Genomic DNA, 27,893 nt, shown 5'->3' on the forward strand with positions numbered 1-27,893 from the left:
CACAGTGAGAGGCACAGTTTATTGACAGTTACACCTTAGGACAGTCTCCTTCCCTCCCTACTGGGGTGGGAGGTCACGTGCGGGAGTTCCGCTCCTCATCTTCATTCTCCAGTAGGTAGGCTGGCTGGTAGGTGAGCCGTCCTCCTGGGCTCAGGCGCTTCAGGGCTGGGTTCCGCACTGTGTTCTCCTGACTCCCCAGTGATGTGTACCTAGAGTAGGGACAATGGTGGGCAAGTGTGTGGTGGGATGGGCTCTCGTGGTGGCTCTCCCTATCCCAGCACCCTCTTGTCCTCCCCATACCCGTTCTCTTCCTCTAACACGCTTACCCTCGGTCATACAGGATACAGTATGGGACAAAGAGCTGACGCAGAAAGTCCCAGATGTCTCTGTAGGTCCAGTCCTAGGAGGTCAGAGTCATAGAATAGTCACGAATGCTCCCCTCTCCCACACCTACCCCCTGCCATCCTGGGAAGGGGCCTATCCAAGGCTCTTCTGCTCCCTTAACCTCTGAGGGAGGGCTTGCTATTGGACTCTCTGGTGTATCGTGCTCCCTGTAGGCTAAGCAATGAGGAAGAGAAGGCCTTCATCCTCTCCCCTCTCCATTCCCCACCTCCACTGGAGTGAAAGCTCAAGGAGGACAGGGAGGGCCCCGTGTCTGTCTAAGCCAGTGCTGTCCAGTGAACTTTCTGTGATGATGGAAATGTTCTACGTCTGTGCTAATATGGTGGTCACATGAAATGTTGCTAGCACCACTGAAGAACTGAAATTTTTTTTAAATGCCTAGATAATGGGAGATGAATTTTTAATTGTATTTAATTTTTAAAATCGAGCCAAGTATGGTGGCATGCACCTGTAGTCCCAGCTACTCAGGAGGCTGAGGTGGGAAGGTTGTTTGAGCCCAGGAGTTTGAGACCAGCCTGGGTAACATAGTGAAACCCCATCTCAATATTTAAAAAAAAAACAACAAAAAACCGAGATAATTCACATGCCATATATAAAACTCATCCTTTTAAAGTACATAATTCAGTGGTTTTTAGTAATTTGTATTTCATTTAATTAGTTAAAGTATAAATACATGGTTTGTGGCTATCATATTGGACAGCATACAGTAGAAAGCACAATGCCTGCCACTGAATTAGGGCTCAATAAATATTGGTCAAAAGGATGAATCAACAAATAGCACTGCCTCCCTTGGATGACGGGGCCCCTCATCCAAGCACAGGCTCTAACATTCCCCCTACCCCCACCCCTGGGGGAGCCAGGGTGCAATGATTGACAGGCACGTGGGACTGAAGGCAAGAAATCCTCTTCCCCATTACCAGCAGCGGGTTGATGCGCATGAATGAAGGCCAGCCTGGGTCGGTGGGACTGAAAGGGCAGAGGCTACAGGAGTAGGGGTCTGTCCGGCGGGTGCCCATCAGCACAGCCTCCAGCTGGGGGTGCTGTGCCTGCAGCTCACCCAGAGCCTGCTTCATGTTGCCCTCCGCCTCCAACACTTGCAGATTATATCTTAGGAAGGAACAGAAGTGGGGGTCAGGCATGGGCCCTGCCAAGCCCCTTTTGGAGCCCAAACCTCCAGGCCCCAGTACCTCTTGATGGTGTCCTGTAGAAACTGCTCCAGCTCAGGGAAAGGGGAGATGCTGCGGATATACAGGATCTGGAGGGGTTTTGGAACATCAGGGAATTTCCTGGGGAGGGGGGGGAAGAATCCACAGGCTTGCCAGCATGGACAAGGAACTGGCTCTCCAGAAAGCTCACTATTCTCTTCGGCCCCAGGGACAGATACTCCCCTTTTCCCCTTTCCTTGCCCTTTCCATCCATCAGACCCACTCCTCTAGGAAGCCCGCTCTGAACTCTCACCTCCCAAATCTAAGCACTCATCTCTGTTTCAGGTATGTAAATCTCACCTCCCCAACAGGACTGTGACCTCCCTGTGGTCAGGGATGGTGGCCTGCACATCCATGCTCAGGGCCAGGCACGTGTCAGATGCTCAATAAATATGCTGGGGGAATGGAACTGAGAGGTCACCATGGCTCCCTTCGTTAAACTCCACCCACATACTCCCTTTCTCCCTCCTCTGGGGTGGGGAACTGGAGAATGGGCCAGCTCAGGTACCTCTGGGGTCTTGCCTCACTCCCTTCATCGCTCCGTGCAGGCTCACCTCTGCACAGCTGCGTGGAAAAGGTGCAGGAGGGCGGTGCAGTCCTTGCCCCCGTTGAAGCCCACACAAAGCTGGGTGAGGCTGTATCGAGCCAGGGCAGTCTCAATGGTCTGTAGGGCACTTGCCACCTTTTTCCCCAGAGAAGACCCTGCCATGCAGGCAGGGAAGAGGGCATCAGATAGATACATGTGGTCATCAAAGGGGAGTAGGGGCCATGTTGCCCTTGCTTAAAACCCTTCCATATATTCCCAGTGTTCCCAAGATAAAGTCCAAACTCCTTCATGCTGCCTGCTAGGCTCTGCAGGGCCTGCCACACCTCACCGACTTTGGCCTCGGTGTCTTTCCTCTGGAGCAGGGGATGTGGGGAGATGTGGGGGGTGGGGGGTCCTGGTCCTCTTTCATACTGTTTGCTCTTGCCCACCTCCTGGTCTGAACAAATCCTCCTTATCACTCAGCTTATACATCACTTGGCCAGAGAAGCCTTCTCTCACCCCAGATCAAGGCTGGGCTCCCTGCTATGGGGGCTCACTCTCTTCATCACTCCATGTAGGAGCACCTGTTTAATGTCTGCCTCTCTTGTTAAACCACTGGTCCATAAAAGCAGGACATATGTTCTCCTATTAAGCCATATTCTCAACACCTAGCACAGTGATGGTAAAGTAGGTACTCAATCAGTATTTATTGGAATAATGAACCAATCAATAATAGCTATCTTCTACCCACTTCTGGACCTGTGGGATGCCCCCGCAGCCCCTGCAGGACTGAGACCAATGGCCTGGTGCATGCTGCCCCTCTCCCAGTGGGCACCTACCTGATTCAGCAAGTTTGTATACAGCCTCACTGGCCTGCTCCACGGCGTCGGGCATGTAGGGGACCAGTGATCCCTGGGGCAGATGGGCAGTCAGGTAGGCCAGGCATTCCTCCAGAGGCCCTTCTTCCTCCGAGTCTAGAGTCAGCTTCACCTGATAGTAGTTGCTGCCCCAGTCAGGGTAGGAACCCAGGCTAAGCCTACGCCCAAAGTAGGTCTGGGCCTCAGCCAGGATGGGGGCGATAGAGGCCTCATCGGCAGCCACATACAGCTCCCTGGAGTGGAACTGAACAGCTGTGTTTTGGAACAGTCCCTTCAGCCCCTCCAGCACTCTCTGCAGCAGCTCCGGAATGCCCGGGAAGAGGTAGACGTTTCGGACAGAGACCAGTGGGAATCTGAAGGGGCGGCCAGTGCGAGGATCTGTGCCATAATGCAGGCGGGCAGAGGAGGGCACCAGCGACAGCTTCTCCAAGCCCTCCCCTCCTAGGGCTTTCGTGGCTGCTTCCAGCTCAGGGTGTGGCTTCAGCTCATCCCCAAAGGCCTTTGCCACTGCCTCAAAGGTCACATCATCGTGCGTGGGGCCGATGCCCCCTGCTGTGAGGACATGGGTGAAGCGGCTGGAGAAAGAGGTGACCTCAGCTGCAATGGTGGCTACCTCATCAGGTACGACAGAAACTCGGCAAACCTGGACCCCTAGGGAGCGCAGTGTCCGGCACAAAAAGTAGGTGTTGGTGTCCTGAGTGTGTCCCTGGGGGTTGGGGGTAGGGGGTAGGATGAGACTGTCAATGCTGCGGGAATGAAGGGCAGAGGGGGAGCAAATGACAGTCACATCTGCCTGATGATGGGGTGCTCTGCTCTTTGGAGGACACGACCTTGGGCTGCCAAGGAGCCTGCACTGGGCGCAGGAGTGGGAAACTTCATTTGAATGGAGTCAGGGATATGGTGACCCACCTTGGGCCTCCTTCTCTGCACTTTGACCCTCACCTCACTTACATTTATGGATTCAATTATCAATTCTATGTTGACAACTTGTCCACTTCCTTATTAACTCTGGTGGTTTCAGTCCCTTGACTCCAAGTGCTTGTTGGGCAGTCTTACTGTATCCCTGGCTGTTGTCACTTTGGTCAATGGCATCCTCAGGCACTATTCACAGCCAGTCAGGCCCTTCATCCTGTCAACTCTACTTCTGAAATGTCACCCCATCTGCTCTCTTCTCTCTGTCCCACTGCCACCAAGCAGGTCCTTGGCACTTTTCACCTGGGCAATGGCGACAGCCTCCTGGCCAGAATCCCAGCCTCCAGCCACAGTGTTCTGCTCTGTCTCCTGAGTAGCCTTCCTAATGTGTCACAATGATTGCATCACTTTTGGGCTCAGAAGCCATTTGTTGTTCCCAGCTGTATACAGAATAAAGTTCAAATTGCTTTGTAGGGTATTTGAGGCTGTCTGTGGTGTATACCCAATCTTCTTTTCCAACCCCATTTCCTTCTACTTCTCTACAGAAGGTTTAGTGGTTAAGAGTCCATGTTCTGGAGTAAGGGAGAATCAGGCTGGAATCTCATCTCTACCATTTCCTAGGTATGTGACCTTGGGCAGGTTTCTCAACCTCTCTGACCCTCAGTTTCATAATTAATTAAGACTTTTAATAAAAGTACTAACCCATGGAGTTGTTGTGAGGATTAGTAAAATTACATATGTGATGTAATAAGCACACTGCCAGGCCTTAATAAGCACTCAAAAAATAGGAGTCTGGCCAGGCTTGGTGGCTCACTCACACCTGTAATCCTAGCACTCTGGGAGGCTGAGGCGAGAGGATCACTTGAGCTCAGGAGTTCAAGACCAGCCTGAGCAAGAGCAAGAGCAAGCCCCTGTCTCTACTAAAAATAGAAAAATTAGCTGGGCATCGTGGCAGGCGCCTGTAGTCCCAGCTACTTGGAGGCTGAGACACAAGGATTGTTGGAGCCCAGGAGTTTGAGGTTGCAGTGAGCTATGATGATGCCACTCTACCTGAGGCAACAGAGCGAGACTCCATCTCAAAAAAAAAAAAAAAAAAAATATATATATATATATGTGTGTATATATATATATATATATATATATATATATATATATAGAAGTCAATATTACTATTACAAACCCGATGCCTTCAATGTCCTCTAGTAAGACTTTCTTGACAATTCGGAAGGGATTTCTCCCTTCTAGCACATTCCTTCTAGCTAACTTGTTCACTCTGCTGAGGGCCTTGAATCATTTCCAAATAGGCTGGACATAACACTTAAAAATACAATATATGCACCTGTACCTCCTCTACTTGCTGGGCTTCGTGTCATTGTTCAGTAGCCCCTCTGCCTCTACTATACTGCTTGGCAAATTGTAGGGACTTTGCTACCAGTTTTTCGACAGAATAATTGAAAGAAAGAGGGCCACTTTCCCTCCAATATGTTGGACTCACTCCAAGACCCTCCTGCGGCAATGGGGCTCCCACCCTGTTTCACCTCCCTCCACAGGATGCGGAGTAGGCCCTGAAGGACAGGATAACGCCTCGCCCTCCCCGTCTTCTGTCCCAGACACACCTTGAGGATCTCATCTCCAACAATGATGATGCCAGCCGTCACGCTGCGCCCCGGGGGAAGTTCAGAGGCCCTAGATGCCATGCTCCTGCCTTCTCTGCCCTTCCGCAAGGCCCTCCAGTAGCCACCCAGACCCCCAATTAGGGGACGTAAGCACCGGGGTCCCGCCAGGTCTACAGGGCACTGGGGGCCATAGCCTGGGAACAGGGGATCCGGGGTCGAGGGAACCTGGAGGAGCCAGAAAGGACAACAGGGGAAAGCAGGAGTGCACGTTCCTCCTTAGAGGAAGACCCTTAGTCTTCTCTAACCAGATCCTTGACGAGCGACTCCTTTATTCCGGCCTTTTGAATAAACGTATTCTTAAACCCCAATCCATGCCCCCTTAAATGTCTTCTAAGTTTGGCCCTAGCCTCCTTAAAAATGTCCTGCTCTCCCGAGAACATACCACTTTAAATGTCTTCTGTCTGCCGAGCCGGTGTCTTCAAGAATCTGCTCTATCTTGGGCATCTGCACCTTTAAATGTCTCTTTTGTGCGGGGCATCTGCCCCTTTAAATGTCTACCTTATACAGGGCCTTGACTCCTTTAAATGCGTTCTCTCTTTCCACCCACGACCAGAACCCCGTCTCCTTATCCTGCAGGTTTCTGCACCCTTTCTAGCCCAGAAACCCCTCTCTTCCCGACAAGCTTCAGATTATTGAGCACTTCCAGGTTCTCACCTGCCTGTTTTGTCCCTTCACCGGGTCTGTCCCTGGTTCCTTTCCTCATGTCCTGGGGCAGCTTCCGTACCGAAAGTCCCGCCTTACTCACACCTACCTCATATTGATTGGTCATTTTGGCTGTCGCTTAGACTCCCCAAGGATCTTACTGGCGTAATTGACTATCGCTCTCAGGCTTTAGCCACAGGGCGGGAGCAGTGCTGGGTTGTTACAGGCAACAACCACGTGGTCGCCCCTCACCCGGAAATGTGGGGGCCGGGCCTTAGCTCAGGGCGCGGGCAGGGATTAGGGGCTTTAGGGTGCGAAAGGAGCTGTGATTGGAGATGCTGTAAGGACTTGGGGTGCTCCCTTCTAGTGCTTGGAGGTAAAGGGAGGCTTGACCCTAACCTCCGTTCTGTATTCAAACACTTGTATGCATATGCTGTTTTCATTAACCATGACTAATTGTAGACTAAGGACTGGTACTGGAGTCAGAAAGGATTTTATTTTCTAGTAGAAGGAAGTTGGAAGAACACCAAGAATGATTATCAACATTGCCTGTTGACAAAATCCAAAAGCCTCTCTTGCCCCACCTTGCTCCAGATGGTGGTTTGGTCAAACATCACTTCTACCAATTATTGGTCTTGTTAGGTACAAATGAGGCAGTAAGTAGGGAGTGCCTTGTGTGTCCACTTTGGGTTCTCACATCATCCTGGCTTACTCCCATTTCAGTTGCCTTTGGTCTAAAAGTGCTTTGTAAACTTTAATTTTTATACTTATCATCTAGGGATCATCTGTAATATGCAGATTCTGATTCAGTAGCTTTGGCTGGCCTGAGATCTGCATTTAACCAGCTCCCATGTGATGCTGCTGGCGCTGGTCTGTGGTATTAAGGGTCTAAAATTCATGGTTTAAGGACTACTGAACCTGGCCTAATTTTACTTTAAAAAACCCTGATAGATAACACGCCCATTTTACAGATGGGGAACAGGCTCAGAAAGGTGAAAGGGTGCCACAAAACCACAAAACACTGCAGTGCATAGTAGAGTCAGGCTTCTAGTAGAGTCATTCTAGTAGAGTCATTCTTTAAGTGATAAGCCCTGTTTCTACCAATTAAAAATATCAGCTCTTGCCGGGCATGGTGGCTCACACCTGTAATTCCAGCACTTTGGGAGTCTTAGGTGGTAGGATCACTTGATGTCAGGAGTTCAACCAGACTAGGTAACATAGGGAGAAGACTCCATTTCGACAAGATAAATAAATTACCCAGGCATGGTGGCACGTGCCTGTAGTCCCAGCTGCTCGAGAGGCTGAGGCAGGAGAATCGCTTGAGCCTGGGAGTTCAGGGCTGCAGTGAGATATGATGGCACCACTGCACTCCAGCCGAGGACGACAGAGCAAAACCCTGTCTCAAACAAAAGGCAAAAACCCCACTTTTGTAATGATAAAAATCTCCCCTACTTAGTATTACTATTTTTTTAAAAGTAGAGGTTAAGCTATTATTTGGTGAAATGTTTTCTAAAACAGCTACAGTTTATACCTGTTTTTTCAAAATTTAGTGCTGTAACTACCTGCATAAATAAGAATGCTTAAAATCGCTACAGCCAGTCCACAGCCCAAACCAATTAAGCCATAATCTTTAGGACTGACTCAGGCAGGCATCGGTACTTGTAAAGCTCCCCAGGTGATTCCAGTGTTCAACAAAAGTTGAGAAACACTGATAACAGCCCCCAACCAATGGGCACACTGAATACGTCACAGGTATGCCCAAGCCATAGGAATTGGGGCACACAAGCAGGCCCTGGCTGATAGCCTCCTCCCTTTACCCTTCAAATATTGGGACTATAGGAAACAGTTCATTGTTTTGATGAGATGAAGCTGTCCCTGTATAACCTCTATCTCAGGCTAGTAGTTAGAGTGAAATATATTTCAGTAGATGTTTGACATTAGTCTGCTTAAAGTAGATTAAGAATCAGTTATCTAAGTGTTCAAATAAACCTCATCAGCAAAGAGCTGAGCTTCAGTATCAAACTGAAGGGCATGTAATTAGAACCATGGTATTTAATGTGATGTAGGGGGGGAATGAAGGGGAGAAAACCCTTACAATTACAGAATTAGATTATAAAAACTTCCTCTTTAATCAAGGCTTTTAACATGGAACAGATTTCTTGAATAAAATGGAAAGTTTCCAATCTATTGAAACAAATCCATAAGACAGCACACATATAACACCCAGCAGGAAAAAACAAAACAGCATGTTTATACAATCCCTGTAACAGCCATGGTCTTATTCTCAGATGGTCCCTCCATCTGCAAAGTGTATTCTGGATACAGAGCACACTGTGGCTTCTGGGGTGACACTCGGCTGAGGCTGTGGCCCTCATCTGGCTGGGCTGTGGTGGTTGGCTCTACTCAGGAAGTAAAGCAGTTACCAGCACATTCAAGCAGTGTATTGAACATCCTTTAAATATCAAAGTGAGAAACAAGAAGGCAACATAATAATGTTATCAGAAAGATGTTAGAAAGTAAGGACAGCTGTGTAAAGCCTGAGGCTGAAAAGTGGCTCGCCAGCTTCATTTCTTTGGCTTCTTGGGTAGTGGGCGCCGGAACAGCAAGATGTGAGGTTCTGAAAGAGGGAGTGAAATCTAAGAGACAAGCTCACACCATTCTATGCACAACCTACGGTGTATTCCACCACCACCTCCCAGCTATCACCCACTCAGATCTTTATAACTAAATAAAGATTTAAGCATATGGCCTTAGAAGCAGACCCAGAAGTCTGGACTGTCTGCCAAATACAGAATTGTTAATATCAGTTCTTTTGCCATGTTTGTACAGCCCTGGGGTGTCCTTTATTAGTTTTGCCTGGCAGCTGGGTGTCTGGTGTCTTATCGGGAAATGTACTTTCTTTTGCTTATTTGGAACACATCCAAGAATTTGTTTTCTGATGGAGAATGAAGCAGGGGCCATAACCAGGGTATATGTGGCCTTAGAAAGAGTACCCTCTGATTGAAGTAAAGATTAAAGGAGGTTTTTCAGTGACAGGTTGCCTCTGAACTTCTCAGATACTTTAGTCTTACTCTTATTTTTGGCCACTCCAGTTTTTTTAGATGACTAGTGGGGGAAAGCACCAGTAAACCACTCCCCATCCCTCTGTTTCTTTGGGTTATGCAATCTTATTTCTTCATTCCCTTAGTGAAGCAGTTCTGTATGGTTGCTTTTAGCCATTGCACTGACCTGGTTCATGGATCATATAATGGACCCATCCTTGACTCTGCTGAACGCCAAGATTCCTCCATTCAGATTCAGACATCAAATGGGTTTTAGGGACCAGCTTGGCTATGTCCTTGGGCAACATGACATGCCTGTAACAGAAACACAGGGAGGTGGGGCATTTTTATCAGTACTTTATGTAAGGCCAAGAAAGGAAAGAGAAACTGGTTTCTGATGTCAGAGAGTTTATATAATCTTATTGTTGGGTAGCAGCATCTAGAAATATAGGCTAAGTTCTATAAATTCTCACAAGGGTATATTAAAAAGTGCAAATAAATAATTCCAATGAATAAGCACCTAAATTCCAGGCACTGTTGATGTATCTTCTCTGCCTTCACAGACCTTAGTCTTCTAGTTGATCACTCACGGTATAATGGGAACCCCACAGAGCACATAATGTTAATAATTAGAGGTAGGTTTGGAACAGGATTGGTAAGAAAGGGAGAGAAGTTATTTTGTGGAGCGGAAAACCCTATTATGAAGTGCTGTGTGGAAGAGTCACCACAGAGGATAAAATGAAAACATCCTTTAAAGTCTAATCTGGAGGCAGTGGTGCATGCCTGTGTGGCCTGTAGTGCCAGCTACTCCAGAGGCTGAGGCTACAGGAGGATGGTTTGAGTCCAGAGTTTGAAGCTGCAGTACACTACGATTGTGCCTGTGAATAGCCACTGAACTCTAATCTAGGCAACATAGTGAGACCTTGTCTTGGAAAAGAAATTAAAAAAATCTGGCTTCAACATATAGACAAACCCTCTTAAACCAAAATACCATTACTAAGCTAAGAGTTACACCTTCCAGGGGATGAAACTAATGATTTCTCTGCAGCCTTGCAAATATGTTATAAGCATATACAGTAGTTTTAGTTAGTTTAGTTCACATGTAGAGGAAAACAGCTGAGGAAATGTTAATTGGGTCCAAGAAGGGTCTGGGATTGTTTTAGCATAAAGATGGTTATGTATTTGTCAACACACAACAAGTTTTCCAAAGTGCCCAAATCCCTAAACTAGGCTGGGTGAAGAGACACAAGAAAAGCAGGTTTCCATTTTATGTTCTCCAATGGAGGAGATAAGACACAAATCAAAAAGTTATCGTAAGTATTACAATTAATACAGATTAGTGTAATGCCAACATTTGCAGAATTCTTTGGCTTCATTTTTTAATCTAGAATTATTATGGACTTAGAATTTATCATATCCAAATCCTTGCATCTAGTGCAAGGATTCCTTCTTCACCATCCTCGGCAGAGGGTTATCCAATATCTTCTAAGCGATTTCAGTCAAGAGGTGCTTTCTCCTTCCTACTTCTCAGAGTCTCATCTTGGGCAGTCTCCTCTAGGAAGCTTTCTCAACCTTCTGTCTTCCTTGGCAAGTGCTATGTGCTCCCATCACACTCTGTAGGTGGCTCTAGCAAAGCATGCATCAACTTTCTGACGACTGTCAGTATCTTCCACAGATTTTTAAGTTTGAACAGCAGAGACCATATCTTATCCTTACACTTTAGCAGAACACCTGAAACCTGTTGAGCACTAATTGTTTCTGTAAATAGATATTTAAAGGGCATTATGCCCGTATTGTCTTTTCTCAATGCTCCTAGACAGTTTTATCCCATTCCAGTTCCAAGAATCTCCCCTTCCTAAAACAAGCCAGACAACCACGCCTTTTCTTTTCCACGAATTAATAAGCAACACTCAAGCTCTCTCAGAACTATCCTCCCATTGAGGACGCGAGGAAAATTCCAGCTCTGCTTTTGCCACCTTCTTCCAGTATGCCATATAGGATTACTGTGATACCAGCAGTCTCCAGAAGTCAAGTTCAACTTGCTCAATAAAGTTTAAGAGAATGATCCAGAAACCCCAAAGGTGAGGGGTGGTTAGCGGTGCAGCCCCACAACTGAGGACAAACGCAAAACTCGTAACCACCTGGTTTTACGAACACCTCCCTTCGCGCATGCGCTTTATGTCCTCAAAAAAAAAAATCCCCCCGCCCCCCCCCATTAATCTCCTGCGCATGCGCCAATTTTGTTCCCTCAGTCCTCCATTACTAACTCATGCTGTCCTCAATTGTCAAGACTCACGACTTCGCTATGGCCCCTGTGCCGGCACTAACCGGTACTCGAACTCCTCGTCGTCGTATTTGTCCGAATAGTAAATTTGCTTGTGCGACATGATCGCTCCGCCGGTGGGCCTTCAGCCCCGCGCCGCCAGCCTCCAAACAACTCCTGCAGCACGCTCTCCCACCCTCTTTGGCCTCGCTTTCAAACACGCCGCCCACACTTTCTATTGGTCCCCTTGGCTGGAGGCGGGACAGCTCCACCTTCAAGCCTCCGATTGGCTTACATTTACTTCTCCTCGAGTCCTTATTGGAGGGCAGCTCTTACGTTTCTCAAGAACGAGCTTGTGTCAAAAATAGGCCTCTTATTGGCTATCACGGCTCCTGTGCGCGTTCTCGCGCTACCATTGGCTGGCTCGGGAAAGTGGGACGGGTGAAGGAGGGACCGTGAGGTAGAGGGTCAGGGGTTAGTGAGGCCGGAAGTGAGTGTAATAAAGTTTCTCCAGGGAGGTCGGGCCCGGGGAGAAAGTTGGAGCAGTGACCTAGACATTAAGTGGCGTGATCTGGAACCAAATCGGCCCGCGGTGCGGTGCGGAGACTCCATGAGGACCTGGTGAGTCTTGACTTTTCTTCTCCTTAGGTGACCCACTCCTCCACCCCGGAACCCCTCTCCCGGGACCCCACTTCCGGCCTTCATTTATAAGTCCCGCCCCCTGAAAAAACCCCCTCCCCGGAAGTCCCACCTCCCAACTTCAGGGGGCTCCCGAACCCCGACTTGTTTTTTATTTATTGTCACCGACCCCACCCTGCCGCCCAGTCTTTCTGGAAGTCCCACCCCCAGACATGTTTCCAAGCCCTACTACAAGAAACCATTCGTTGGTCCTTCCAGTTCTCCGAAAGTCCGCCTCCTCGCAAGGTTTTCCGCTAACTCCTCTCTGTCAAAAAGCCTATCTCCCAAAAGGGCAAATCCCTGCTGCTCAAAGAACGAGTCGAATGCGTTGAAGCCCCGCCCCTAGGGGCTCCACCCCTCTAGAAGCCCCGCCCCTTCCGTAATCCACGTCTTATTGTCCAGAAAGCTCGCTTCCTAGAAATCTGATGCACGAGTCCTAGGGGACCACGCCCCCTCAGGAAATTTATCCCTGTGGGACTCAGGTCATCAGCTGAAAAGCCGTGTCTTCAGTCCCAGAAACTCCACCTGCTTACATTTTTCTGTCCTTTCTTTTGGCCCTTGGGATCGGTTTTCCGAGCTCTCTCGTGCTCTCCCAGATGGGAAGTCAAAGTTCCCATCTCTCGCTGTGAGGAGTGAGATTAGAGGCAGCCGTTTTCCTCTCCCTCTCCCTCCTCCGAGGGTGGACCTACTTGAAGGGCGCAGGACTTAGGGTTTGGCACGAGAGCAGGAGAGAGATTTGCTCATAGATTCCCAACCCCACTCCCTGAGTTTCCCTTCCCAGGACCAAACCCACCCCAGAAACAGCTGTAGTTCTTACCTATACGTGGCTGAATTGGGCCATGGATTTGTTGGTGTATGTGACACGAGCGAAAGTTTTCTGCCACCAGAAAACAGTGGCTTGGAGTGGGGGTAGGGATTAGTTTTTTTTTTTTTTTTTAAAGGGACTGCTCAGCCCCCACTTCTGGCTCTTCCCCTCCCCCAAAGCAGAGTTCTTGTCTGGGCAATCCTCCTGGCCGGGTTTGCCCAGCCTCCCCTGCTGGAAACATTCCTGAGGTTTTTGCCATTTCCTGCTACTTCCCGCCCCTTGCCTCCTCCCAACTGGGCTGAGAAGCCACACACATCTTTTCCCCCCACACTCAATCACCTGGAGTTACAGTAGGCAATCTCCTTTCTCCTTATGCAAATTTAAAGAGTCATACTTCCCCTTTCTTTTCTTCCAAATGTCCATATCTGTTGGTCTTTCCCTGCTTCTAGATACTGCAGGCTTCCATAGAATGTCATCTTTAAAGATGAGGACATCCTGGTGTGGGTTTGTGTGTTTTGCGAGTTGTGAGGCTATGGCAGAATCTTTTCCTCATTCTTGCTATGCCTGAGAGCCTTAGGAAATGGAATGATAGAATTTGTTCTCAAGAGTGGTGGATGGGCCAGGGGCATGGTGGCTTATGCCTGTAATCCTAGCACTTTGGGAGGCTGAGGCAGGAGGATTGCTTGAGCTCAGGAGTTGGAGATGAGCCTGAGCAAGAATGAGACCCTGTCTCTACTAAAAATAGGAAAAATTAGCCGGGTGTGGTGACATGTGCCTGTAGTCCTAGCTACTCAGGAGGCTGAGGCAGGAGGATTGCTTGAGCCCAGGAGTTTGAGGTTGCTGTGAGCTAGGCTGACACCATGGCACTCTAGCCCAGGCGTCAGAGAGAGACCCTGTCTCAAAAAAAAAAAAAAAAAAAAAAAAGAGTGGTGGATGGAGTGACAAAGCTCTCCTGGGATGAGGACTAAGAGGAGGTGAAAGAGTTAAGCACAGTATCTACCACATTTTAAGTGCTAGTATTGTTAATCACTATAATCATATAGATTCTTTTAATCCTCTGAAGTAAATCTAAACATAATTCCAGGGTAAGCCTGGGATAATACGTATCTTTTACTTGTTTTTTCATCATTTTCCATCTTCCTCTATGGCCTCCTCCAGCAGACCTGTGGCAGGAAGCTGTGGGTAGAAAGAATGGGCCTGGGATTGTTCCTTGTGTCCACCCTCAGCCTATCTTCTCTGGGCACCCCTTTCTCCTGTACTTATTGACATAGATTTGTCTTCTGACCTCTCTACCCTTTCCTGGCCCGTAGCTCCCATTTCTCTTGGAGAATTGTTTCACTCTCCCACCTCCTCTAGCCAGATTCTGTCCGCACCCCTCGCCCCCACCCAGTGTGAAGTGTGCTCCATGCTGGGGCTTAGAGTACTGCAAGAGGAGGGGCATGAGTATACCTGGCAGGTCCAGGGAGTTGATCTTCGAGTTAGTGCCTTGAGCCCTCATTCTCACCCTCGACAGCTTACTTTGCTAAGTAGGCCTGCACGGAACAGTGCTTGGCTCCTTGGTTTCACAGGTGCCATACGTAGAGAATGAGACTTGACCAACATGTCCTCTTGCTCTGCTGTTGCCTGGCAGCTCTTGCTTGGATGCCCCACCCAGGCTGGACTTTATTCTTTCTTCACCAGCTTTGCCCTTCCTCTTGGCCCTGTTCTGCATCCACTGGGACCACTTCCTTCTCTTTCCCATTTCTCTAGCTCCAGTCCACAGCTGTTGTAGTAGAGGATGCTAATGGCCCAGGATCCCTGGGGCCACCACCCACTGTATGTAGCAGTAGTGGGGGGTGGCCTGGGCTGGAGGAATTTGAGTGTTCCACCAGAACAGGAAGGGAAATGCTGAACTCTGGCATCCCCTCCCTTTTCCACCCCCAGCTGCCTCTGTTTCCTCCCTCATTCCCCCTGCCCTCCCCTGGCTTCCTGCTCCCTTTGGCCAGCCTGTGTCCGGTTTGGATTGATCCAGACCTCTTCTTATCTCCCTCCTTTCCTTCCTACTCCTTCATCCTTCCTTCCCACCCCCACTTTACTCCTGCCCAGATTACTAGCTGTGTAGGGCAGGAGAGAGGGGCATGGGTAGCCCTACCCATGGCTAGAGTCCTAGGTTGGGGCGGCAGTGAGGGCTCAGCCCCTCTGAGCCTGTGAGTCAGCACTGTCCTTGGGATTGGTCTTTCCCCTTAGCTCCCCGCCCCTGGGGAGGAGCCAGGCAGCTTTGGGTCCAGCCTGTTCTCTTCTCAGCCAGAGAAGAGGCTCCACGCTGGGCGGGGATGGGGCCTCAAACTGTCTGGGTCTGAGCTGGGGGAGCGGAAGCCACCTTGTCCCTCTCCCTCCCTGGGACTCCTGTGATTCCTGGGCCACAGAGGTCCGACCAGGCTAAGGGCCTGGGAATGCCCCCTGCCTGGCCCCCTTGCCTGAACTGGCAGGGGGGCCGGGCTGGGTAGCAGCTCCCCTCTCACCCCAGCCATGGATCTCCTGCCCCCCAAGCCCAAGTACAACCCACTTCGGAATGAGTCTCTGTCATCGCTGGAGGAGGGGGCTTCAGGGTCTACCCCCCCGGAGGAGCTGCCTTCCCCATCAGCCTCGTCCCTGGGGCCCATTCTGCCTCCTCTGCCTGGGGATGATAGTCCCACTACCCTGTGCTCCTTCTTTCCCCGGATGAGCAACCTGAAGCTGGCCAACCCGGCTGGGGGGCGCCTGGGGCCTAAGGGGGAGCCAGGAAGGGCAGCCGAAGATGGGGAGGGGATCGTAGGGGCAGCCGTGCCGGACTCAGGCTCCCTGCCCCTCCTCCAGGACATGAACAAGCTGAGTGGAGGCGGCGGGCGCAGGACTCGGGTGGAAGGGGGCCAGCTGGGGGGCGAGGAGTGGACCCGCCACGGGAGCTTTGTCAATAAGCCCACGCGGGGCTGGCTGCATCCCAACGACAAAGTCATGGGACCTGGGGTTTCCTACTTGGTTCGGGTGAGTGAACATCCTCCCTTCCACTCCCTCCCAGACCCCCTCCAGTTCTTCTGCTCACTCCAGCTTTGCTGGAATCTCTTTTTTCCTGCTGTTCCCCACCAACCCCCTGTTTCAGTGTCCTATTTCTTAAACCTTTCTCACCCCTTTTTTGATTCTGTAGCCCCTCCAGCTTTGCCTGGGCCCCCATCCTTCTTTCGACTCCCCCACCCCCACCCTGCCATGTTCAGCACAATGCTCAGCACGGCAGAAGCTCTTAGTAAGTGTTGAAATGAGTGACTTCTTGATTTTCTCCTCCAGTCTCCTCCCCCTTTCTGGAGATGTCACTCCGTCCCATCCAATGCCTGTCTATCCCCACCAAATTCTCTTCCCAATGCCTGAGGTCTGCTTTTCTTTCTCTCCTCATCCCCTGTTGTCTTTCACATTGGTTGTGGGAGGTAGCCTCAGGAAGTGGGCAGAACTTCATCTTTATTTCCCTTAGGGACCACATAGGGCAAAGTCTAGGGCCCTTTGTGAAGGGATGGGGGGAAGTGGCTGACCTGTTACCTCCCCTTCCTCCCCTCAGTATATGGGCTGTGTGGAGGTCCTGCAGTCAATGCGCGCTCTTGACTTCAACACCCGGACTCAGGTCACCAGGTTAGTGGGGAGGGGGGCGGATTGTAGGAGTCCTGGGATTAGTGAGGCCACAGGAAAGGGAAGAGGAGAGTGGGTCACCTGGTGGTAGTGCTAGTGGTGGCTTATCCTTGGGTGGTCAAGGGGCTTGAGAGAAAGTTAGGAGAGTAAGACTAAGTCTGAATGAAAAGAGACAACTCTGGCTTAGATCGTCCTTACCCATCCAGCCTTGGGAGTTGGGAGGAAGGTGGCAGATGCAATTGGCAGCTGGAGTTGGAGTAGAACATGGGGGTAGATGGAAGGTTGCTGTTGCCTTTCGGAAGGGAATGGGACATTTGGTAGCTGGGAGGGGGTGGGGCTATGCCCATTGAGGCCCTAACCCAATCAGCCAGGAAGCGGCCTCTCAGTGTCATCAAATATTAAAGGCCCTTAATTCAATCCACCACGACAAAGAGCCTGGAGTGCCCCGGGAGTCTGGCCTGGCCTTCCCCTCCCCCAGCCCTGTGGCAGCCCCAGCTGAGTGGGAGGCAGGCTCTGGGTCTGAGTATCCCTCTTTCCCCAGGGAGGCCATCAGTCTGGTGTGTGAGGCTGTGCCGGGTGCTAAGGGGGCGACAAGGAGGAGAAAGGTACCTGGGGTCAATGGGGCTAGGGATGCTGCTGGGAGATGTGGAAGGGCAGAGGGGAAGGCTGAAGGGCAGGAGTGTGGTTTCCTGGTGTTGAGAGCCCTCAGCTTCTGATGCCCTGGGCCCTTCCCTAGCCCTGTAGCCGCCCGCTCAGCTCTATCCTGGGGAGGAGTAACCTGAAATTTGCTGGAATGCCAATCACTCTCACTGTCTCCACCAGCAGCCTCAACCTCATGGCCGCAGACTGCAAACAGGTTGGTGGGGCTGGGCAGGGGGACCAGAAACAATGATGGGAGGGCTACGCAGAGATCTACTTGTGAGGCCAAAAGCTAGGAGAGAGGGCTTGGGATTAGCAGGACAGTAGGGAAGAAAGAAATGAGGAAGACATCGGGTAAGAAGCCAAGAGAATAAGACTGGGACTCCAGGGTTCTGGGCCAGGGTGAGGGGTACCCATGTGAGCCCTGAGGCTGCCTGACACGTGACATTCCCTTTCTTCTCCATCCCCTGCCCTGATTCTCAGATCATTGCCAACCACCACATGCAATCTATCTCATTTGCGTCCGGCGGGGATCCGGTGAGTTGGGGAACAGAGCAAAAGTGGTGGGAGGAGAGCAAGGGACTAGGGATTGGGAAGACATTGGCTAGAGAAGTGGGGGTGCTAGGTTGTGGGAATATCTGAAAAGGACTGGGTTTTAGGGATCAGGAGTTAAGATCTGTAAAATTTAGCTAACTGGCTTCTTCTGACTTTGTCCATCCCAAGGACACAGCCGAGTATGTCGCCTATGTTGCCAAAGACCCCGTGAATCAGAGAGGTGAGGCATGGTGGGGAGCACTGGGCTGGTCTGGCTGTCGGTGGGACAGGTGAGCAGGACCTGGGGTTGAATTTTCCTGCTCTTACTGAGTAGAGCTAAGTAAGGGCTCCTGCCAGGGCAGATGAGGGCCCCATCCGTGCCTCCTCTCAGCAACCCCACCTCAGAGCTCACTGATAGCCTCTGCTGTGCCCCCAGCCTGCCACATCTTGGAGTGTCCTGAAGGGCTTGCCCAGGACGTCATTAGCACCATTGGCCAGGCCTTCGAGTTGCGCTTCAAACAATACCTCAGGAACCCACCCAAACTGGTCACCCCCCATGACAGGTGAGAAGGTGGGGGGTGTGGGCAGCTCTTGGGCCCCAGACTGGGATTGGGAAAGTGGGGCTGGTTTTCCCACGCTTGAGCTTAGAGAGGTTCAGGGAAGGAAATAACCTGTGTGCCCCTGCTTCCCACTTCCTGCTATTCTTACATTTCCTGTGGCCCATCAGAAAGTCTTTTGAGGCCCTGCCTGCTGTAGGGCCAGCTCTTCCTCTTGTTTGCCTATGGTGGAGCTCTATTCCAGGCCTTCAAGTTGCATCTTTTTCTCTGGCTAGATGGGATTTTCTGTTCTCAGCCTCCTCATTTTTGGCCTGTCCTTCTTTCTTGTGCATTTCTCCATTTGTCTTTCTGTGTTTTCCTACCTCTAGAAGTCAACTAAGAATTTGGATTAGGGCTGGGTGTGGTGGCTCATGCCTGTAATCCTAGCTATTTGGGAGGCCGAGGCAGGAGGACAGCTTGAGCCCAGGAGTTCCAGACCAGCCTGGGCAACATAGTGACACCTCTGTCTCTAAAAAAAAAAAAAAAAAGAAAAGAAAAGAAAAAAAAATTAGCTAGGCATGGTGGCGTGTGCCTGTAGTTCCAGCTACTTGGGAAGCTGAGGCGCGTGGATCGCTTGAGCTCGGGAGTTCAAGACTGCAATAAGCTATGATTCCACCATTGCACTGCACTCCAGCCTCAGTGGCAGTGTGAGACCTATCTCTTTAAAAAAAAAGAAAAAAAAAGGAATTTGGATTAGGGAGGATATCTCTTTTCCCTGAGATCACTACCTTTCCCACTTCAGGCCTTTAGGGATAAGCAGTGGGACCAGTAGGGATTATTTAGGAGAGGTTAAAATATTCTGGGGCAGCCCCTCCCTGCTATGTAGTGCTTCCCTTCCCTCTTGGGAGACAGCACAGTGATCAAGGACATGATCTTTAATGTCAAACCTGAATTTAAATCTCAGCTCTACCACCTTTTAGTTGTGAGACCTTGTGCCAATCTTTTCACCTCTGACCCTCATTTTCCTTATCTATAAATTGAGGAAGGAAACAATACCTACCTTATAGGGTTGCCAGGAGAATGAAATGATTATGTATGTAAAAAAACACCCAGCTTCAGGCCTAGCCCTTAGTAAATGCCCAATATGTGGCCACTGTCCTTTTCCTTTCCGCCCATCTTCCCACCCACCACACATTTACACGCATACTTCTCACTCCCTCCTGTTCCTCTCAGGATGGCTGGCTTTGATGGCTCAGCTTGGGATGAGGAGGAGGAAGAGCCACCTGATCATCAGTACTATAATGACTTCCCAGGGAAGGAACCCCCTCTTGGGGGGGTGGTAGACATGAGGCTTCGGGAAGGAGCCACTCCAGGGGCTGCTCGGCCCACTCCTCCCAGTACCCAGACACCCAGCCACTTGGGCGCCACTCTGGTAAGCTTGGATGGAGGTGGGCTGAGCCTAGGGTGGAAGTGGCTGGTTAGGGCCTCTGGTCTTACCTTATTTTTATCCCTGCAGCCCGTAGGGCAGCCTGTTGGGGGAGACCCAGAAATCCGCAAACAGTTGCCGCCTCCACCACCCTGCCCAGGTATGAAGGGAGCTGAGATGGGCAGAGCCAGGAGTGCTGGAGGCAGGGCGGGGGTCACTGTAGAGCCTCCCTTTCCTCAGCAGGCAGAGAGCTCTTTGATGATCCCTCCTACGTCAACGTCCAGAACCTAGACAAGGCCCGGCAAACAGGGGCTGGGCCCCCCAATCCTGCCATCAATGGCAGTGCACCTCGGGATCTCTTTGACATGAGTGAGTGCTCCCTTCTCCTTTCTGCATCCCCACCTTCCTCCTTGGTTCCTCCTCTTCTCCTGCCCATCTCCTCTTCCCTTCCTGAAGTTCTGGGTACTGGGTGTGTATTGTGCCAGCTGCCTCTCCTAACCCTCTCTCTACACCCTTAGAGCCCTTTGAAGATGCTCTTCGGGTGCCTCCACCTTCCCAGTCAGTGTCCATGGCTGAGCAGCTCCGAGGGGAGCCCTGGTTCCATGGGAAGCTGAGCCGGCGGGAGGCTGAGGCTCTGCTGCAGCTGAATGGGGACTTCCTGGTGCGGGAGAGCACAACCACACCTGGCCAGTATGTGCTCACTGGCTTGCAGAGTGGGCAGCCCAAGCACCTGCTACTGGTGGACCCTGAGGGTGTGGTGAGTGCGGTGGAGGGATGGGTGGAGGGTGGCAGAAAGGAAGGTACCGTACCCTGTAGTGCAGCTCTGTTTCTTCCCACATTGCTTTCTAGACTTTCTGTGCTGGGCAGCTCACAATGGGCCTTTCCTGCTCTTCAGGGTGCTGGGTGTCCTCCTCCCGCAGATTAGGGGTCCTTCCCTTCTTGTATCCCTGAGCCTGAGCTGTGTTGCTTACAGTCCTGACCATTCCTCAGATCCCCAGGCCTTACACCCATCAGAGCTAGAAGGTGCTCATCTCACCTGTGCCCCTCTTTTGGCAAATGAGGAAACCACCCTAGAGAGGTTGTGATGCCAGTATTAGAGACTAGACACCCCAAGTTTCCTCTCCCAAGAGGAGCCAGGGGCCTCCCCAGCTTCCTAGACTCAGGGCTCAGACCACTGTCCTTTCTCTTATCTGCACTGTCCCACTGCTCCTCAAAACTTTGGTCTCTTTTCTACAGCAATCTCTGCCTCCTTTCCTCATCTCTTTTTGTACTATGTATATTCCTCTGAGACATGCCAACTTCTTTCAGGTCAGGAAAGGTGTAGATATCCCTCAGCTTCACTGTTTCTGGGCTAATGTCTCTTTTGCCTTTTCCCAGTTTACTGACCTGCCCATTCCCACAACTGTCTCTAGCTTCTCTTTATAGAGAAACCTCAAGGAGCAGGCCTGACAGTCCCACCCTCCTCCCCCTGCCATTTTTCTCCTTCCTTAATCCTCCTGACTCTTCCACCTTCCTCAACCTTGGGGACTCAGGTCTGATTTTTTTTTTTCTTCTTTACTCGTCTTTCAATGGCTACAAACCAGGTCTTATTTGACTCTTCACTGGAATTGACCCTCTTCCTTCCTACCTTTCCAGGTTCGGACAAAGGATCACCGCTTTGAGAGTGTCAGTCACCTCATCAGCTACCACATGGACAATCACTTGCCCATCATCTCTGCGGGCAGCGAACTGTGTCTACAGCAACCTGTGGAGCGAAAACTGTGATCCGTCCCAACGCTGTCTTCCAGAAGATGCCCTCCAGCCCCTTCCACCCTGTTCCCTAACTCTCAGGACCTCATTTGGGAGTGTTCTGTGGGCTTGGCCTTGTATAGGTGCTGGGAATAGTGTGGACACTGGGTTTGATACCTAGCTGTGTGAGAGGGTTTGAGTCAGGAGCCTGGGGTAGAATCTTGCTTCTCCCCAAACATCACCAAAGTATTAATGTACAGAGTGGCCCTTTACCTGGGCCTTTCCTGTGCCAACCTGATGCCCCCTTCCCTAAGAAGGTGAGTGCTTGTAATGGAAAATGTCCTGTGGTGACAGGCCCAGTGGAGCAAGCACCCTTCTGGGGAAGAGGGAACGAACCACACCTCTGGTTTACCCCTGAGCTTCAGGGTGCCCCAAACTCCTTTGAACAACCCTCACCCCAGTGTTTAAACTTTGTGCCTTTGACCATCTCCTAGGTCTGAAGATACTTTATGCAAAGAGTTCTCAGGCCCCTGAGTTCACTGACAGGGGTGTTGACACCTTCTTGGCTTCTGGGACCCTGCCTTCTCCTTGCTCAGCCCACCCTCCAGTTTGGGTTGGGAGAACAGAGGCAGGAGTGGCAGCTGTCCCCTCTCCCTGGGGATATGCAACCCTTAGAGATTGCCCCAGAGCCCCCCCTCCCGGCCAGGGGGGAGATGGACCCCTCCCTTGCTCAGTGCCTCCTGGCCGGGGCCCCTCACCCCAAGGGGTCTGTACATACATTTCATAAGCCCCATCCCTCCTACGTTGCATGCTTGTTATACTCTACAGCCAAAATGCAGCCCTGCCTCCCCCTGCCTCCCCTTCTGGGGTAGTGGGGGAGGGGGTGACTGAATTTGGGCCTCCTTTACAGTTAACTCTCCCAGGTGGATTCTGTGGGGCGGGAACAGGGGCATTGAGACTCTAAAGCAGTAGACAATCCCCAAATACCATCTGTAGATTTGGAACTGCATCCAATTTTTATTTTATATGCATATATTTTAGGGCTGTAGAATTACTTTCCTAATTTTGTTTTCCATGGTTTATTCTTGAGCACAAAGTAACAATAATCGATTGCATTTATACACCACCTCTTTGACTTTTCCAAGCCCTTTTACAACTATCGGCATTTTCCTCACCCTGGCCTGTGAGGTAACTTGGATCAGGAGCATTATCTTTTATACAAGGGAGACGTGAGGCAGAAATTGATTTCGAGCTAGAACCAGAAAAACTTAGGCCTCTTTCGGCGAGGCTGGGAGGCAGAAGTTCGGCTGAATGCGTGGGGAAACTTAAAACCTGCAGTTACCGATTACCTTCTACTGGCCAGGCCGGGCACTGGGCGCGGTGCGGCCGCGAAGAGAAGCCGGCAGCACTTTCTCTAGGCCTTGCGGATAGGGGGAGTTGACTTTTCTTCCAGGCCTTCTTTTGTTGTTGTTGTTTGGATGTTTTCACGGGTCTCACTTATACCAAAGGGAAAAATAATCATTAAAGTCTGTATTTCTTCTACCTCGGCCTCTTAGCCCTTCTCGAGAGCCTATTGTGTTCGCCGTGGGCGTTCAGCGGGAGGGGTGGCGGAGGTCGTGTCAGCCCGCGGGAGGGCGCGGCAGAGCGGGGCCCGCCGAACCCCGGGCCCGGTGGGGATGTCGCGTGCACAGAAGGGGCTGGCTGCGGACGCCTGGGAACCCCGACTCCGGTCCCCAGGCTGCCCGGGCACGCGCGCGCACCTCCGCGGCGGCCCCACCGCCCGGGATGGTACGGTCCCGCGGCAGGGGCCGGTGGTCGCCGCTGCCCCTGGGTGAGCAGGAATGGACCGCTCCTCTAACGGGAAACGACCCTCTCCACTAGGGTCCTGCCGTGGTATGCCTCGCCCCCTCCCGGTGCTTTCAGGCGTGGAGTCTGGCCACTCTTGCTCCCCCACCCCGCAGCGCTCAGTGGAGGTGGCCGAGCCGAGTTCCGGTTCCGGTTGCTGCTGCCGCTGGCGGGCGGTGAGTCTGGAGCGAGCGCGCAGTTCGGGCCCCGGCTGGGCGCCTGTCCTTGGCCGCACTTTGGGGTTGCTGCAGCTCGGGGGCCTGTGCTGCCCCTGATTCCCTTTCCGGGCGATGGTGCAGCCCGAGGGCGCCTCCATCCTCCGCCGCCGCTGACCCTGGTCCCCACTCCATGGCCGCCTCGGCGCCGCCCCCACCGGACAAGCTGGAGGGAGGTGGCGGCCCCGCACCGCCCCCTGCGCCGCCCAGCACCGGGAGGAAGCAGGGAAAGGCCGGTGAGAGCGCTGCGAGGGGCGGGGGCTGAAGAGGCCCAGGACTAGGGAACCTCGGGGGTGGGGGTGGGGGTTGGTGGGGAGCGGGTGGTTCGTAGCCTGAAGGGAGGTCCACGTGGAAAGGGTGGGTGGGTGTAGCTTTCCAGGGGTTGGGGGTTTTGGAGCCACATGGAATTCAGGAGTCACTTGGAGCCTGAAGGTTTCAAAAGATGGGATATCGTTTTAAAACGTAGCTGAGAGTATGATCATATTGACAATTCATTTTTCATACTACATCCCTTGTTATTAATAGCATTAAATAAATGTATATTGAAGTTAGAGGAGTTTTCAGAGCATGGTTGTGAGAAAGGAGGTTGGGGAAACCTCAGGGAAACTTGTCTGCGTCTTCCTTTTGCTGCTGTTCCAGGTCTGCAAATGAAGAGTCCAGAAAAGAAGCGAAGAAAGTCAAATACTCAGGTGAATGGTGGTTGGTGGTGGGGGTAGTTCCTGGCAGCCGCTTGGTGGAGCATTGTCTACTCTGCCACTTCAGTATCTGTTTGTATCTTGCATCAGGTGTGGGTAGAAGAGAAAACTGTCTCTCTGTTTCTGGTCCTTTCCCTCAACCTTATAGTAAATTTAGGGGGAATTACCTCCCCCAAGAGATGATTTAACCAAAGGTCTTATCAGTCAGGGTTACAATTTTCCTCTCCCTGATTTTTCCTGTCCCGGTTCTCTCATGATGCTAACATAACACCTGACATTCACTCAGCCTTTTCTAAGTGCCAGAGATTGTGCTAAACAGTTTTGGGAAATAGGCATTATTCCTATTTTACAGACAAGACATCTGAGGCTTAAAAAAAGTTAAGTACCTGCTCCAGGGTCTTGAGGTTATTAAGGGGCAGAGCTGGGATTCCAGTCTAGTTCTGTCTGTTTTTCAAAACTGTACTATGCTGGTTCCAAGTCTCCTATTTCTCTGTTACATTCTAAGTTCCGTCTTGATTTTAGATCCGAACTGGCCATTTATCAGCCTCCAAAGTGTGCATGGTGTTTGTGGTGCTCTCTTGGTTCAGCTCTTTGTCCCCCTCCATGACCTTCTTTTCCTCATCTGTTCCCCTCTAGGGCCCTGCATACTCACATCTGACGGAGTTTGCACCACCCCCAACACCCATGGTGGATCACCTGGTTGCATCCAACCCTTTTGAGGATGACTTCGGAGCCCCTAAGGTGGGGGGCACAGCCCCTCCATTCCTTGGCAGTCCTGTGCCCTTTGGAGGCTTTCGCGTACAGGGGGGCATGGCAGGCCAGGTACCCCCAGGCTATGGCGCTGGGGGTGGAGGAGGTCCCCAGCCACTTCGTCGACAGCCCCCACCATTCCCTCCCAACCCTATGGGCCCTGCTTTCAACATGCCCCCCCAGGGCCCTGGCTACCCACCCCCAGGCAACATGAACTTTCCCAGCCAACCCTTCAATCAGCCTCTGGGTCAAAATTTTAGTCCTCCTGGTGGGCAGATGATGCCAGGACCAGTGGGGGGATTTGGCCCCATGATCTCACCCACCATGGGACAGCCTCCCAGAGGGGATCTGGGCCCCCCTTCCCTTCCCCAACGATTTGCCCAGCCAGGGGCTCCTTTCGGCCCCTCTCCTCTCCAGAGACCTGGTCAGGGGCTCCCCAGCCTGCCCCCTAACACAAGTCCCTTCCCTGGTCCGGACCCCAGCTTTCCTGGCCCTGGCGGTGAGGATGGGGGGAAGCCTTTGAACCCACCTGCTCCCACTGCTTTTCCCCCGGAGCCCCACTCAGGCTCCCCAGCTGCTGCTGTTAATGGGAACCAGCCCAGTTTCCCCCCGAACAGCAGTGGTCGGGGTGGGGGCACTCCGGATGCCAACAGCCTGGCAGCACCTGGCAAGGCAGGTGGGGGCTCAGGGCCCCAGCCTCCTCCAGGCTTGGTGTACCCATGTGGTGCCTGTCGGAGTGAGGTGAACGACGACCAGGATGCCATTCTCTGTGAGGCCTCCTGCCAGAAGTGGTTCCACCGTGAATGCACGGGCATGACTGAGAGTGCCTATGGGCTGCTGACCACTGAGGCCTCTGCTGTCTGGGCCTGCGATCTCTGCCTGAAGACCAAGGAGATCCAGTCTGTCTACATTCGAGAGGGCATGGGGCAGCTAGTGGCTGCTAACGACGGTTGACATTGGCAAGGTGGCCCAGGGAAGTGCACACATCCCTCCTTGCTCTTCTAGGGTGATTGTTTCCATGTCTGGCTCTTGGTCCTTGTTTCTACTGGCTTCCCATCCCCACGGGGCAGAAACACAATGGCTTCTGGGGGCAGAAAAGGAATTGAGGTGAGCAGGCAGAAGAGCCTGGATCGCTCACCTTTTGGGAAACTTACGTGGTGAGATCTACAGAGATCCAGGAAACCAAAGCCCTGCTGAGCAGAGCCATTTTTTGTGGCTGTTTCTGGAGGCCTAGGAGTATGGCTGCAAGAGAAAGGGGGCTGGAGGAAGATTCTGAAGGCAGGGGTGTCCCCTCTGTAGATGACGGATGCCCCTAACACCTGTGCCTAATACCCCTAACCTAGCCCCACAGCTCCAGCCTTAGTTTTTGGAGTCAAGTGTTAAAGGTTTCTGGCCAGAGGAGTTGAGGTCTCTTCCCATCCCTGCAATAGCCCTTTTTATGGGTTCTGGGAGACAGCTTTAGGGAATAAATGGGGATTTTCCCCTCTTTCTACTCTCCTTTGCCTCCTTCAAGACCTACCTAACTCCTCCCCCCTCAGAGAACCAAATAGCTTGAAGAAGCAGGAGAGTTCCTGGCTATTAATGGCAGTTTCTTGGTGATTTGGGGCTTTGAGACAGTGGGTAAGAGACGCTGTCAAGGACATACCTTCCTCATACCAAAGTCACTGGTCCTTTCTCAGCCTCTCTTGTGCTTTTCTCCTAATGACCATATTTTTGCCAAAAATTGGGATCGTGGTCTGATAGACCAGAATATTTGAAGTTTGGGCTGTTCTGGAAGTCTGGACTTTGCTGGTACACCTCCCCCCACCCCTCATCCATCTGTTGCACATTATACTCAGTGCTGTTTTTCAACTTTCAGTGCCCTTGTTCGTCTGCCTTCCTGGCTTGATTGAAGGAAAGCTTGAAAAGGCACAGAGCCCTTATACCTCATTTCCTCTCCTGATAAAAGGATCCAAATGAGGCCCTGTCACAGTCTTGTGGGTAGGGGGATGCGGGGGCATCCTCATCGCCATGGTACTGAAACATAAAAGAGCCTGGAGTTTTTTTGCTTCTCTCTTTCCTTGCTATTCTTTTATGTCACCTCGGGCCTGGTGATCTAGCAGTTCTCATTCCTCTCAGCCAAAGCCCTGCACTGGGCTTGATTTGTATTTTTTAAATTTTTTAAGCACTGCCTACCAGAGATGGGCCTGGGGCCTGAAAAGGAGCCCCTGGCAGCTGCTGGCTTGGCAGCTCATGTACACATTCCTCGGTGGGGTGGGGAAGCCAGGCATGAGCTGTGGCCCTCTTCAGAGAAGTCAGTGGTCCCTCAGCGTGAGGAATGGTGGCAAAGACCTACCCTCTGTGGCCCCCTAGCCCCTCTTCTCTCAGTTCCCTGTCTTGCGGAGAGAATATACTGCCCTGGTAGAGCCAGCAGCCTTTGAGGCTGTAAGAAAATCTGGGCGTCTCTCTTCCAGTGTTGCCCACACTAAAACAGCATAGATGTCAACCCCCTACTGCTCAACTTTGTGTTGTGTTTGTGGTTCTGTTTGCCCCTTTTATCTGTTGCTATTTTTTGTGTTGTCTCCCTCCTACGCATTCTGTAAAATGGCTCCTGGGGGAGTGTCTTTGCTCAGTCAATTCCCTCTTGCTCCACAACTTTTTGGAAGAAAGTGGTGGAAGAGATGGCTTTTTGTACGGTTGGATTAATAAAATGACTGAAAAACCCAGACAAGGACTCCTTGCTGTCGTGGGAAAAGGTTGGAATGAGCCACTATAACTGCTGGGAGGGATGCTTGGCGTGAGGGTATATGTACTCCCCAGGGTCCCTGGAAGTGGAAATGGCAGAAAGATTCGGCCTCTGAGCTGACTGACCCTGGTTTAGGCTG

General features: G+C 51.5%; 4 protein-coding genes across 11 annotated transcripts; 2 read left to right on the forward strand and 2 right to left on the reverse strand.

Moving 5' to 3' along the window:
* On the reverse strand, nucleotides 1-6,360 carry FLAD1 (flavin adenine dinucleotide synthetase 1). 3 transcript variants are annotated; one of them, XM_012658695.1, is made up of 8 exons: nucleotides 6,254-6,360; nucleotides 5,540-5,764; nucleotides 2,973-3,717; nucleotides 2,162-2,309; nucleotides 1,590-1,688; nucleotides 1,320-1,509; nucleotides 327-400; nucleotides 1-209 (listed from the first exon to the last, which is right to left on the reverse strand). In XM_012658695.1, the coding sequence occupies exons 2-8, from the start codon at nucleotides 5,618-5,620 to the stop codon at nucleotides 74-76; spliced, it is 1,473 nt and encodes a 490-aa protein (XP_012514149.1). In that variant the 5' UTR covers nucleotides 5,621-5,764; nucleotides 6,254-6,360; the 3' UTR covers nucleotides 1-73. The 3 variants fall into 3 exon arrangements, with proteins under 3 accessions (XP_012514149.1, XP_012514150.1, XP_012514152.1); XM_012658696.1 differs by lacking the exon at nucleotides 6,254-6,360 and adding an exon at nucleotides 5,982-6,222; XM_012658698.1 differs by lacking the exon at nucleotides 6,254-6,360 and having other exon boundaries at nucleotides 2,973-3,586; nucleotides 5,540-5,621.
* SHC1 (SHC (Src homology 2 domain containing) transforming protein 1) lies at nucleotides 5,601-23,066 on the forward strand. 6 transcript variants are annotated; one of them, XM_012658691.1, is made up of 13 exons: nucleotides 11,939-12,166; nucleotides 15,864-16,031; nucleotides 16,594-16,664; nucleotides 17,203-17,266; nucleotides 17,398-17,517; nucleotides 17,784-17,837; nucleotides 18,024-18,075; nucleotides 18,271-18,397; nucleotides 19,604-19,802; nucleotides 19,887-19,956; nucleotides 20,037-20,165; nucleotides 20,315-20,553; nucleotides 21,432-23,066. In XM_012658691.1, exons 2-13 carry the CDS (start codon nucleotides 15,867-15,869, stop codon nucleotides 21,558-21,560), a joined length of 1,419 nt encoding a protein of 472 aa, XP_012514145.1. In that variant the 5' UTR covers nucleotides 11,939-12,166; nucleotides 15,864-15,866; the 3' UTR covers nucleotides 21,561-23,066. The 6 variants fall into 6 exon arrangements, with proteins under 6 accessions (XP_012514147.1, XP_012514148.1, XP_012514145.1 ...); XM_012658692.1 differs by having other exon boundaries at nucleotides 20,040-20,165; XM_012658693.1 differs by lacking the exons at nucleotides 11,939-12,166; nucleotides 15,864-16,031 and adding an exon at nucleotides 5,601-5,685 and having other exon boundaries at nucleotides 21,432-22,557.
* On the reverse strand, nucleotides 8,347-11,772 carry CKS1B (CDC28 protein kinase regulatory subunit 1B). The gene is made up of 3 exons (XM_012658699.1): nucleotides 11,611-11,772; nucleotides 9,470-9,597; nucleotides 8,347-8,858 (listed from the first exon to the last, which is right to left on the reverse strand). Exons 1-3 carry the CDS (start codon nucleotides 11,667-11,669, stop codon nucleotides 8,806-8,808), a joined length of 240 nt encoding a protein of 79 aa, XP_012514153.1. The 5' UTR covers nucleotides 11,670-11,772; the 3' UTR covers nucleotides 8,347-8,805.
* Nucleotides 23,067-23,513: 447 nt separating the features above from the next.
* Nucleotides 23,514-27,733, forward strand: PYGO2 (pygopus family PHD finger 2). Its single transcript, XM_012658700.1, has 3 exons — nucleotides 23,514-23,820; nucleotides 24,224-24,273; nucleotides 24,916-27,733. Exons 1-3 carry the CDS (start codon nucleotides 23,718-23,720, stop codon nucleotides 25,981-25,983), a joined length of 1,221 nt encoding a protein of 406 aa, XP_012514154.1. The 5' UTR covers nucleotides 23,514-23,717; the 3' UTR covers nucleotides 25,984-27,733.
* Nucleotides 27,734-27,893: the final 160 nt, after the last annotated feature.

The sequence above is a fragment of the Propithecus coquereli genome, unplaced genomic scaffold (assembly GCF_000956105.1).
Source record: "Propithecus coquereli isolate 6110/MARCELLA unplaced genomic scaffold, Pcoq_1.0 Scaffold59, whole genome shotgun sequence".
Classification (NCBI taxonomy): Eukaryota; Metazoa; Chordata; class Mammalia; order Primates; family Indriidae; genus Propithecus; species Propithecus coquereli.